This window comes from Podarcis tiliguerta (genome assembly GCF_965153285.1).
Source record: "Podarcis tiliguerta genome assembly, chromosome: 4".
Classification (NCBI taxonomy): domain Eukaryota; kingdom Metazoa; phylum Chordata; class Lepidosauria; order Squamata; family Lacertidae; genus Podarcis; species Podarcis tiliguerta.
In genome coordinates this window covers 575,546-588,229 of record NC_139537.1, presented here as the reverse complement: position 1 = coordinate 588,229, position 12,684 = coordinate 575,546, and the positions used below count along the sequence as shown (strand labels likewise).

The window sequence follows — 12,684 nt, the reverse complement described above, 5'->3', positions numbered from 1 at the left end:
GAGAACAAATAGTGGCCAGGATTCACCTAGCCAGCCCCATCTGCTGCAAAATGGGGCCTGCCCCCCTTTCCTCCCCCTCTCCATGCCCCCTTGAACCCCTTGAATTTGGCTCTAGGGCATTGGGAGGGAACCTCCCCAGAACAACTCACGAGGAGAGAAGAAAGTGGATCCTTCCATCGGGGAAACTGGAATGCTTGCGTAGGCAGAATAATGTGGAAAACACAAGGTGGAGAACCACCTATTTACAAAAAATGACTGCTCCCAGTCACCAGTCCAGCGGTCGCATTCTGGATTAGTTGTAGTTTCCGGGTCACCTTCAAAGGTAGCCCCACGTAGAGTGCATTGCAGTAGTCCAAGCGGGAGATAACCAGAGCATGCCCCACTCTGGCGAGACTGTCTGTGGGCAGGTAGGGTCTCAGCCTGTGTACCAGATGGAGCTGCCCTGGACACAGAATTGACCTGCGCCTCCATGGACAGCTGTGAGTCCAAAATGACTCCCAGGCTGCACACCTGGTCCTTCAGGGGCACAGTTACCCCATTCAGGACCAGGGAGTCCCCCACACCTGCCCACCCTCTGTCCCCCAAAAGAGTACTTTCTGTCTTGTCAGGATTCGACCTCAATCTGTTATAACAGAGCATTGTGTAGCAGATCATATTTCTGCTGTCTCAGAAGAGGACATTTCCTTTTTCTTTTAGGGTCCAGTGTGCTTTGAAGATGTTGCTGTTCGTTTCACGGACGAGGAGTGGGCATTGCTGGATCCTGACCAGAGAGCTCTGCATAAGGACGTCATGGAGGAGAATCGTGGGATCGTGGCCTCTCTTGGTAAGGCTCCCTGTGGGATCGTCCTATCTGCCTGGAAATTCAAAAAATACCTCTACGTGACAAGCCTCATACATTTCCACAGAGCTCAACAGCGCCCAATACAACACCTGAGAACCTAACACCCCCACAATAAACCTTGAACAGCAAATTACAGTTTTTTCTGTGAACAATCTTCCTCCAGTTCTGCCTTTTTATACCACGGTTGGGCTTGTCTGAACTGCCCAGGCATCTTAAATGTCAGCTTCAGAGTTGTTAGGAAAGATAAGTAGCTTCTGTCAGGTTTTCTGAAGAAGAAGAAGAGTTGGGATTTGATATCCCACTTTATCACTACCCGAAGGAGTCTAAAAGTGGCTAACATTCTCCTTTCCCTTCCTCCCCCACAACAAACACTCTGTGAGGTGAGTGGGGCTGAGAGACTTCAGAGAAGTGTGACTGGCCCAAGGTCACCCAGCAGCTGCATGTGGAGGAGCAGAGACGCAAACCCGGTTCCCCAGTCCACCACTCTTATCACTGAAACCTGGTGGGATAAGTCCCACGATTGGAATGTATTAATGGAGGGATACAATCTATTTCAGAGAAACAGACCAGACAAGAAAGGAGGAGGAGTGGCGTTATATGTCAGGGATGCGTATACCTGTGAAGAGATCCAAGATTTAGAACCTCAAAGCCAAAGTGAGAGTATTTGGGTCAAAATTAAGGGAGAGAAGAATAACAGAGACCTCATTGTGGGAGTTTACTATAGATCCCCAAGCCAAACGGAGGACATAGGTGATGCCTTCCTGGAACAGATGGCCAAGCATGCAAAAGGAAGGGAGATAGTAGTAATGGGGGACTTCAATTACCCGGACATTTGTTGGATGTCAAACTCAGCCAAGAGCATAAGGTCAAACAGATTCCTCACTGGCCTTGCAGACAACTTCACTGTCCAGAAAGTGGGAGAAGCAACAAGAGGAACAGCCATTTTAGATCTGGTCCTAACCAATGTTGATGACCTGGTTAGTGGGGTAGAAGTGGAAGGATCATTAGGCGCGAGTGATCATGCTCTTCTGAAGTTTACTATACAGCGGAAAGAAGCAGCCAAGCATAATAGGACTCAATTTCTTGACTTTAAGAAAGCCGACTTCATAAAACTTAGGGAAGTGCTGGGTGAGATCCAATGGACAGTAATACTAAAAGGAAAGGGAGTTCATGATGGCTGGGAGTTTGTTAAGAGGGAGATAGTAAAAGCACAACTTCAGGCAATACCAATGAGACGGAAACATGGAAGGTGCCTAAAGAAGCCAGGGTGGCTATCTAAAGAACTTTTAACTGAGTTAAGATTAAAAAAGGATGTGTACAAAAAATGGAAAAGGGGGGAACCACCAAAGAGGAATTCAAACAAATAGCCAGCACGTGTAGACACAAAGTCAGAAAAGCTAAAGCACAGAATGAGCTCAGGCTTGCTAGAGAGGTTAAAAGCAACAAAAAAGGCTTTTATGGGTATGTTCGTAGCAAAAGGAAGAACAAAGAAACAGTATATTGCAAGCTTGTTTATTACCTCCAGGGTTGCCAGATGCTCTTCTTAGAATCATAAAATCATATCAAACAAATCAACATTCATCAATCCATCAGAATATATTAATAAAAAGGTTGGTTAATGACAACCAACAAAGGCAATAAACAAAGACCCAACTCCTTTCAGTTCTTGATTTGTTTCTGAGGCTCTAATCCCTTTTTGTCTCCATTGCAGATTTAGATGAATTGGAAAAGAAGAACAAAGATGAACAACACAAAACCCCCGGAGAGGAGAAGCCACGTAAGAATTTGGAGTATGAAGAGAGCTGCAGTCAGAGCTCCCATTCCACTTCCCAACAAAGAATTCTCATTGGAAAGAAACCCTATCAGTGCGTGGAATGTGGAAAGAGCTTCAGGAAGAACTTCAACCTCACTTCCCATCAGAAATTTCATAAAGGGGAGAAACCCTATCCGTGCTTTGAATGTGGAAAGAGGTTCAGTCAGAGCTCCTCTCTCACTTCCCATCGAAGAATTCATACAGGAGAGAAACCCTACCAGTGTGTTGAATGTGGAAAGAGCTTCAGGCAGAGCGCCAATCTCACTTCCCATCAAAAAATTCATACAGGAGAGAAACCCCATCAGTGTGTGGAATGTGGAAAGAGCTTCAGGCAGAGCTCCACTCTCACTAAGCATCAGAGAATTCATACAGGGGAGAAACCCTACCAGTGTGTGGAATGTGGAAAGAGCTTCAGTCTGAGCTTCTGTCTCACTTCCCATCAAAGAATTCATACAGGAGAGAAACCCTACCAGTGTGTTGAATGTGGAAAGAGCTTCAGTCAGAGCTTCTCTCTCACTTCCCATCAAAGAATTCATACAGGGGAGAAACCCTATCAGTGTGTGGAATGTGGAAAGAGCTTCAGTCAGAGCTCCTCTCTCACTAAGCATCAGAAAAGTCATACAGGGGAGAAACCCTATCAGTGTGGGGAATGTGAAAAGACCTTCAGGAAGAGCTCAGATCTCACTAAGCATCAGAGAATTCATACAGGGGAGAAACCCTATCAGTGCATGGAATGTGAAAAGACCTTCAGGAAGAGCTCAGATCTCACTAAGCATCAGAGAATTCATACAGGGGAGAAACCCTATCATTGTGTGGAATGTGGAAAGAGCTTCAGTCACAGCTCCTCTCTCACTTCCCATCGAAGAATTCATACAGGAGAGAAACCCTATCAGTGTGGGGAATGTGGAAAGAGCTTCAGTATGGGCTTCCGTCTCACTTTCCATCGAAGAATTCATACAGGGGAGAAACCCTATCAGTGTGTGGAATGTGGAAAGAGCTTCAGTAGGCGCTCCCATCTCACTTCCCATCAAAGAATTCATACAGGGGAGAAACCCTATCTGTGTGGGGAATGTGGAAAGAGCTTCAGGGAGAGCTCTGATCTCACTAAGCATCAGAAAATCCATACAGGAGAGAAATCCTATCAGTGCTTTGAATGTGGAAGGAGCTTCAGTGAGGGCTACAGTCTCACTTCCCATCAAAGAATTCATACAGGGGAGAAACCCTATCAGTGCGTGGAATGTGGAAAGAGCTTCAGTAGGAGCTCCCATCTCACTTCCCATCAAAGAATTCATACAGGGGAGAAACCTTATGAGTGCATGGAATGTGGAAAGAGATTCAGTCATAACTCCTCTCTCACTAAGCATCAGAGAATTCATACAGGGGAGAAACCCTATCATTGTCTGGAATGTGGAGAGAGCTTCAGTATGAGCTCCAATCTCACTTCCCATCAGAGAATTCATACAGGGGAGAAACCCTATCAGTACATGGAATGTGGAAAGAGCTTCAGTGAGGGCTACAGTTTCACTTCCCATCAGAGAATTCATGCAAAGGTTGGAAAAACCATTATACAGCTTTAGGAGCCAGACAAATCCGCACCTTGTTAACCAGGCCTTTGCCTGATTGACATCTAATGCCCTTTTAAAATGTGGTAATGAGGGGGGTTACAGATGTATATTATGTGTTTTTATGTTGTCTTTTTTTGTTGTAACCGTCCTGCGACATGTGGGAACAGGAGTCGACTTTTAGAGGCTGAGGGGTTTTTGCCCCCCAATGATATATTTGAGGGGGGCACCCCCCCAGTTGATAGGCATTTGGCATTCCAATGCCCTTTATGCATCATATGATTGTTTGTGCAAGGCAGGCCTTACCTGGCCCCCCAACAATATTTTATTCAGGTTGGCACCACTGGGTCGGGTGGTATACAAATTAAATAATTGCATAAATCACCTTCCTTTGCACATGTTTCAGCTTGTCAATATCCTTATTTATTATCGTTTTTAATATTTATGTGCCCTCCATCTGAATATTTCACAACAGAAACATACAAGATGAAAGCATGGCTTTCTCAAAAACAAGTCAAGCCAGAGAAATCTCTCCTCCCCTCCCCCCCCCCCCATTTTTGGGATGGAGTTACAAACTTTGTTGATCAGGGGAGAGCTGTGGAAATAATGCATCTTGATTTCAGTAAGGCTTTTGACGAAGTCCCCTGTGATATTTTTGCAAGGAAGCTGGTAAAATGTGGGGTGAATGAGGTAACTGTTAGGTGGATTTGACTGACCAAACCCAAAGAGGACTCTTTCATGGTTTCTCATCATCCTGGGGAAAAGTGACAAGAGGGGTGCTACAGGGTTCTGTCCTGGGCCCGTTGTTGTTCAACATCTTTAGAAATGACTTGGATGAAGGATCTGAGAGGGATACTCATTACATTTGCAGATGACACAAAACAGGGAGCAGAGGTCAACACAATAATCTTTATTGTCATTATCCCATGTCGCAGAAGGCAGAATCAGATCAAAGACATGAATTTTGTCGTTTAGTCGTGTCCGACTCTTCATGACCCCATGGACTCATCCTGGGAGAAGTGACAAGAGGGGTGCTGTAGGGTTCAATCCTGGGCCCGTTGTCATGCAACCTCTTTATGAATGAGTTGGATGAAGGAACTGAAGGGGATGCTCATCACATTTGCAGACGACACCAAATGGGGAGCGGAGGCCAATGTGGCAGAAGGCAGAATCAGATCAAGGGCAGGAATGTTGTTGTTGTTTAGTGGATAGGTTTGATCTTCTTGCAGTCCATGGCACTCTCAAGAGTCTCCTCCAGCACCATAATTCAAAAGCATCAATTTTTCAGCAATCAGCCTTCTTTATGGTCCAGCTCTCACTTCCATACATCACTACTGGGAAAACCATAGCTTTTACTATACGGACCTTTGTTGGCAAGGTGATGTCTCTGCTTTTAAGCTCTGCAGTGATCATGGAGCCCAAGAAAGTAAAATCTGTCACTGCCTCCATTTCCTCCCCTTCTATTTGCCAGGAGGTGATGGGCCCAGCAGCCATGATCTTCGTTTTTTTGATGTTGAGCTTCAAACCATATTTTGCGCTCTCCTCTTTCACCCTCAATAAAAGGTTCTTTAATTCCTCCTCACTTTCTGCCATCAAGGTTGTGTCATCTGCATATCTGAGGTTGTTGATATTTCTTCCGGCAATCTTAATTCCGGCTAGGGCTTCATGCAGCCCAGCCTTTTACATGATGAATTCTGCATTCTGCATATAAGTTAAATAAGCAGGGATAGTACCACTTTATTCTACCTTTGGTCAGGCCCCACCTAGAATCCTGTGTTCAGTTCTGGGCGTCACAATTTAAGTATCCAAAAGGTGAGGGAACACAATCCGTATTCCTTTTATAACACGTGGCCAATGTTTACTGAATACATAAATTGTGAAGACTGTTGCCGGAATCTACCCAGCACTTGTGGAAATATGTGGCGTGATCTTTTAGAATAATCAATTGAAACTTTAACACATGGCAGGATGAAAGTCTGCAATTCCATGAGGACAAGCTATTTGTTGTTTGCTGTTGTAACCATTGCTTTCTTTAAAATTACCTTTTATACCATGAAAATAAATAAATAAAACGGTGTCTCCCATTATTTTCACATAATTTAAGTGTTTATTCAGGTAAGACTGAATGAAACACCAGAGAAAAATCCTTCTTGACTGCATCTGCATTGTTTCAAATATGAGTTTACTTACCCATGTTACGGAAATGACAGGGGGGGGGCATCTTTATAGTTGTTGCAATGTTACAAATATTAGGCCTGAATGTATGCTTTTGACTTGACAATGCAGGGAAGATGCCTAGCTTTATAAACTCGTAGAAAATCCATACTTTAACCGACTCTCCTCATTCCAATGGCATTTTAACCCTGCAAGAAAGGTGAATTTGGGCTCCACCTCCCTCCATGAACCAAGAAGCAGGAAGTCACGTAGGCAGCCGGAAGAGGGCATCTTTCCCCAAGCCTGAGAGCACATATATGCCCCCCACCCAGGGAGTGACGGGGGAGGGCAACAATAGACATCCCCGGAGGCAATTTTAGCAAGGCAGGTGTTCTGAAAGCCCAACTCCGGACAAGTCCCGAGGGCAAGGAGATGCCAAGGGTTTCATTGTTCTTTGGGTGATGGGTACTTAAGAGGTGTTGGGAGCGGTGTCTGGCCCCTGCTGAACTTGTGTATATCTTATCTCCCTTCCTCCTTTGTGATGTAATATGGACCTATTCATAATGCCCTGTGAAAGGTATTCTGGGTAAAAGTCAAGGTAACTATTTGTTCTGGGTTCTTGCTCCTGTGGGGACCTGTTGGACAACAATAAAGATCAAGGTCTACTGACCGCTGTTTTGCTCCATATTACTTGGCTGTAACTTCCTTCTTTTACCGACCGCATGGATCCATGAGGGACTTGCACCCGACTGGCTGGGCTGATGAGTTGTCTCTCAACCCGGAATTTTCCATAACACCCATAAAAGTGTATCATATTTATTGCTGAGAAATCGTACCATACTCAGCTTACGGATCTCATCCCCAAGAAACCCTACACAGAGTAGCTGCCTTTCCCCCAATTTCTTAGCTGGCAATAACGGATATTGAGAAGGAAGAAGAGAGAGAGGTAGGCATCCTTTTGGCGATGATTCCCCACTCCAGTTTGCCTCTGTCGGCCCCCAATGCCCCTTTCCTGTGGCCCCTGAATGGCTCTCTCCTCATCCGTCTTGGGAGACAATGGAGGACGGCTCAAGCGGTGGGGAGATTGCAAGGCCTGCTGGGGCAGCTGGCTGCTGTGACGGACAGCAGAGCCAGAGCAGAGTCTGGGGTGCAGTGCCTCACCATTCCACCACAGGGCCAGAGCCTCTTTCTGATTGGCTACTCAGAGGGGGGTGGCGCCAGCACTTTTGGAGGGAAAATAAAGAGTCGTTTCTGAGGGGATTTGAGATGGGAGAGAGGGAAGGTTGAGAGAAGATGGGGATGAGGAGAGGGTGGAGGGAGGGAGGGAGAAGTGGCTCTGATCTGAGTGGATCATCCGCTCTGAGGAGAATATCTATGGAGCCAGAGGAAGGAGCCTCCCAGCTGAGATGGGGAGACCATGTTGAGGGTCTGAAGGGAGTATTCAGATGGGAGAGAAGCTGGAGGGAGAAGCTGTGGGAAGACTCTCTTCTGGGGTCTCCTTCCAGTTAGGAGGGGAGAGATCTTCTAGGAAGAGGAGATTCCCAAGTCCGTGGCAAGGGCTGAGAGGATCCCCTGGGTCTGGCGTACAAAGGAAAATACCTCAGGGGTACCCAGGAAAAGTGGCCCCTCGCTGTGAAGGAAGCTGGGCTGTGTCAAAAGTACCTCACGGAAAGACCCCTCATAACTGTTACCGGAAAAATCCAAGGGCTCCCTTGGACAAAAAGTAAAGACACCAACCAGAGTAAATTGGAGCAAATCAGCAGCCTGTAGGCTTGGCCTTTATTGTACTGTTGCAGCAGGGTGTTCCCCTCACTCGCAGGAGAGAGGAAAGACCCAGAAAAATGGTGTGCAAGACCTTAAAAAACTTTTGAAATTCCCCTCCTCTAGGTCAAGCCCACCCCCAGAAACATCATGCATACATTACAGAAAGGAGGGGTTGAGGGAGGAGTTGTGGTGGTAACCTGAGTGTCCTGTCACCTGGCTGGTTCCTCCTTTCTCCCCTCCCCATGAGTACTTTCCAGGTGACAGAGGGGAGTTTGCAGTTTCCTGCCCCCTGAGGGGAAATCCAATCACTGTTCTTTTGTTATAGTCCATGTTGAATCCACTCCTGTATGCAGTCTGTAGTGTAGTTGATGGCCTTCTGTCTAGGACCATCAGGGTTGGCATAGCAACTGGGCAGGGCTCCTGTGGATGTGCTGCTATGCTCAAAGGATTATGGTGGCCTGTATATCAAACCTTCCCCATTTTGTAGTCATTCCTTCATGGAGTAAAATAAAAGTAGTCATTCCTTCATGGAGTAAAATGTTCTTCTCGCCTGCATCCCCAGAAGTGCATCGTGTCCAGATGAAGGGAGGTCCAAGTCCTGCTCTCTTCTGCCTTGGTCAGAATCCACAGCTGGAATCCTATGCAAAATTCTGGCTGCCGTGATTCCAGTTTCTTAAATTTGGTTTGCTTAGGGAATATCTATCCCTTTTGATCTTGCAGAGCTTTGAAGTAGCCTCAGAAGCTGCCTTCTGCTGAGCCCGACCAAGGGCTCCCTCTAGCTCTGCATTGTCCACACTGACTGGCAGCAGCTCCCCCCAGTTTCAGGCAGGGGTCTCATCCAGCCCTTGCGGGAGATGCCAGGGGCTGACCCGGGGACATTCTGCATGCCAAGCAGATGCTCTTGGTTCCCCATATTTCACTAGCCTTTCAACGTTATTCTGTTAGCCACCGTGGAGATTCCACCTGCCTCTTTCCAAAGGAGAAAACTCACCTGATTAAAGAATTTGAGGTGATGCACCATTTGTATACTTTTTGGAGTTCTATGTTTTCAGTGTCCCTGAGATCTCTTGATGAAGGCAGGTATATCAATTCAATTAACAACAACAACAACAAAAGTTATTATTATTTATTTATTTATACATCTGGCTGGTTTTTCCCAAGCCACTCTGGCCAGCTTCCAACAAAATATTAAAATACAATAGTCCATCAAATATCTAAAGCTTCCCTAAACATAACAACCATCCATTTTTAGTCCACTGAATGAGCAATTAAGCATTTCTGGGAGGGGAATTTGCATACTATCGAGTGTTTGCATAGCAACATGCTTAAGAAAGTTTTGGTTATTCATGATGAGAATAGGATTTATTTATTTTGAACTTCGCTTGGTTCCTCCTTGGCAGCCAGTGCAATGGTTTCAGCAGGGCTAGAACTCAGGACCCGCTGCCTTGAGGGACATCTAAGAGCAGTTTGGCAGGGGAAAGGTCTCCCTTGGGAGGTGGTGGACTCTCCTTCCTTGGAGGCTTCTAAGCAGAGATCGGACGGCCATCTGCCATGGATGCTTTAGCTGAGATTCCTGCATTGCTGGGGGTTGGACTAGATGACCCTGGGATCCCCTCCTATCTCTCCATTCCGGAATTCTAGGAGGAGCTTCCTTGCCTCCTGCAAAGCCCTTTTCCCTGCAGGCTCTTCCTCTGGTTTCTGGCCAAGGGAGGGAGAAGCTCAGAGCCCAGCCAAGAGCCAACCCCCCCCCCCCATAGGCGTAGCCAGGTGGAAGCTGCCCCCTTAGAGCCATTAAAAATAACAGAAATTAGTAGAAATCAGAGTTCTGCCCTGGCCAAGTGAGTGTGCAATGGGGAGGGGGGGCTGAGCTGGGGGACTCGGCTTGGCAAGGGTTAAAGGGAACCGAGCTGCCTTCCTAGAGAGGCCAGGATGAGGTTTCCGCCTTCCCAGGCAGCAAGGCTCTTCTTCTTCCTTAGTCTTCCCGCCTCTTCGTCCCGCCAGGCCTCCTGTCTTTCCCAGGGAGGCTTCTCTTCTCACGAGGTGGCAGCTCAGAGCCCAATTCTGGGATTGGGGAAGGATGGAGAGAGCGAGAGAGGGCTGAGCTGGCCTTGCAAGGGTTAAGGGAACCGAGCTGTCTTCCTAGAGAGGACAGGAAGCAGGGGGGGCAGGTCCTCCGGAGCCAAGGCCCCTCCCTCCCCCGTCCTTTCCTGCCTCGCTGTCTCTCCCGGGATCTGGTGAGTCTCCTCTCTCTCTGGGATCTGGTGAGTCTCCTCTCTCTCTCGGATCTGGTGAGTCTCCTCTCTCTCTGGGATCTGGTGAGTCTCCTCTCTCTCTGGGATCTGGTGAGTCTCCTCTCTCTCTGGGATCTGGTGAGTCTCCTCTCATTCTGGGATCTGGTGAGTCTCCTCTCTCTCTGGGATCTGGTGAGTCTCCTCTCTCTCTGGGATCTGGTGGGGGGTCCCAGGGCTGCAGCAGGGGAGGGGGCCTGGGGGGCCTGATCTGCTCCTGCAGGGGGGGGGACCCCAAGTCAGGGAGGAGAGGGTCCTGCCAGGGAGGGGCCGGGTCTGTCACGCTCTCCTTCCTGCAGATCAGAGGATCCCAAACTCAGTTGGCCTTTCAGAAAAACAATGACTCTCCCACGAAATCTCGCTTCTTCAAACAAAGGAGTCCCTGGGACTCAGCATCACTGCACAACAAATGGTTTTCCAACGCTAGACAAGGAGGTGGACTCCCCCCCCCCAAAGAAAACCCCACAGGGAGGGAAGAAGAAAAGGTGGGAGAGAAAGGAGAGGAGTAAAGAGAGGGATCCCAGCCCAGAGTCTGGCTGCTGCAATGGGGACCAGTTTCCCAGTGTCTCCCAGGGCAGCAATCCCCTCGCACCCAGAGCAGGGCATCCCAGGACCACATCCTCTCTGTCCCAAAGGGGTTCTTGCTGGCAAAGCAGCCGGAAATGGGCGCTGCTACTTCCTGAGCCTCCAGGGACCTTGGCATCAATGGCTGTGCGTGTGTTCCGCCATCTAAGAGAAGAAGAAGAAGAAATTAGCTGCCTAAATTTCAAGGGAGATGTCTTTGGCCCCACCCACTTGGCCCTCAGGGGGTTGACTAGATACATGCCTGGCCCTCAGAGCAAAGAAAAAGAGACCCCACCCCAGGAGTCTGTCTGGAGAGCGGAAGAAAAGGTGCAAGAAAAGGAGACGGAAGCAGGGGAGAAATGTGCCCTGAAGTGGGGGTGGGGGGAGAGCAACTCCTGAGGACCCCCAGGTGAGGACCCCCACTAGAGCCAGGCATCCATTTTCCACAAGATACAAATGACTCCCTTGTCAGTCAGTTCTGACTTCATGCATTGACTGGAAGGGAGGAGCAACCAGGCTGATTCATCTCCCAGAAATCCCTTCCATTGCCTCCACATTCTGCATTGCAATCTTCTTTCTAGGAGAGCTAGAGGAGTCTTCTTCTTCTTCTCCTCCTCCTTCTCCTCTGTCTTTTCAAAAAGATATTTCATGGTCCAGTCTAGTCCTGGTTCCTGGCAAGACTCATCCATGCTTGTTCAGGGATCCTGTTTCTTCTCCTGACCTACAAATTCTGTAACAGAACAATGTTTTTGCTTTGTAGGATTTGCTAGAGCTTCTCATTAAGACGGACAGAACTTGGCAGAAGACCAAAGGGTTCCTTCCGATCTCTTAGAGACTTGCTGAGAGCACAGATGGATGAGCAAGACCCAGCTGGCCCTGAAGCAGGAAGAGGCCATGCCAACCAAACTGGGAGCAGTGGGGGATTCTGGGATAACTCTGTGCTGAAGATTCTGGGTGAGGAGGACACCCTCCGCTCAGAGGTGCAGAGCCACCAGTTAGGGAGGTTCTGCTGCCAGAAGGCCAAAGGACCCCGAGAGGTTTGCAGCCGACTCTACCACCTTGACCGTCAGTGGCTGAAGCCAGAAAGGCACACGAAAGCTGAGATGCTGGACCTGGTGATCTTGGAGCAGTTCCTGGCTGTCCTTCCCCCGGAGATGGAGAGCTGGGTGAGGGACTGTGGAGCGGAGACCAGTTCCCAGGCGGTGGCCCTGGCCGAAGGTTTCCTCCTGAGTCAGGCAGAGGAGAGAAAGCAGGTGAGGGAGACTTTCCTCTGGATAGTATCTTGACCAGAGGCAGGGCCTTTTCGGATGTGGCTCCGTCCTGGTGGAACGCTCTCTCACAAGAGACCAGGGCACTGCAGGATTTGACATCTTTCCTCAGAGCATGCAAGACAGAGCTGTTCCGCCAGGCCTTTGTCCAGGGTTCAGTCTGATTCTTTTCTTTCAGTACAAGAATAAGCATTCAAGAGGCTTCCTAGCCCGCTCACACCTCCTTTATAAGACCAGGGGTAACAGTAGTTGGCCCTAGCGAATATGAACCACTCTCAATTTTACTTGACTTGATCATGGATGGAGGACTTGACCTGGCGTGTGTAACAGAGACTTGGTTGGATGAAGCAGATGGGCCTGTCCTTGCCGCTGCTTGTCCACCAGGTTTTTCTTACGCACAGCAACCCAGGCCTTGTGGGCGGGGAGGGGG

General features: G+C 48.3%; 4 protein-coding genes across 5 annotated transcripts in view; 2 read left to right on the top strand and 2 right to left on the bottom strand.

The window, feature by feature from the left end:
- Nucleotides 1–12,684, bottom strand: part of HPX (hemopexin) — a 512,404-nt gene that overhangs the window by 206,214 nt on the left and 293,506 nt on the right. The gene's annotated exons all lie outside the window — the stretch shown is intronic.
- LOC310675545 (uncharacterized protein) overlaps nucleotides 1–12,684 on the bottom strand; it is a 288,356-nt gene that overhangs the window by 165,395 nt on the left and 110,277 nt on the right. The gene's annotated exons all lie outside the window — the stretch shown is intronic.
- The window catches only part of LOC310675530 (uncharacterized protein), a 38,408-nt gene that overhangs the window by 5,675 nt on the left and 20,049 nt on the right, over nucleotides 1–12,684 (top strand). Inside the window, exons 5-8 of one of the 2 annotated variants that reach the window (XM_083436328.1) lie at nucleotides 697–823; nucleotides 2,553–5,031; nucleotides 5,287–5,406; nucleotides 5,947–7,678. In XM_083436328.1, coding sequence (XP_083292454.1) covers nucleotides 697–823; nucleotides 2,553–4,231 — 1,806 coding nt within the window. In that variant the 3' untranslated portion in view covers nucleotides 4,232–5,031; nucleotides 5,287–5,406; nucleotides 5,947–7,678. Of the gene's footprint in view, nucleotides 1–696; nucleotides 824–2,552; nucleotides 5,032–5,286; nucleotides 5,407–5,946; nucleotides 7,679–12,684 lie in introns of those variants that run through there. The other variant, XM_083436327.1, reaches the window with a different exon arrangement.
- The window catches only part of LOC310675548 (uncharacterized protein), a 48,929-nt gene continuing 47,886 nt past the window's right edge, over nucleotides 11,642–12,684 (top strand). The window contains exon 1 of the mRNA XM_083436380.1: nucleotides 11,642–12,239. Within this exon, the coding sequence (XP_083292506.1) occupies nucleotides 11,838–12,239 (402 nt within the window). The 5' untranslated portion in view covers nucleotides 11,642–11,837. The remainder of the gene's footprint in view (nucleotides 12,240–12,684) is intronic.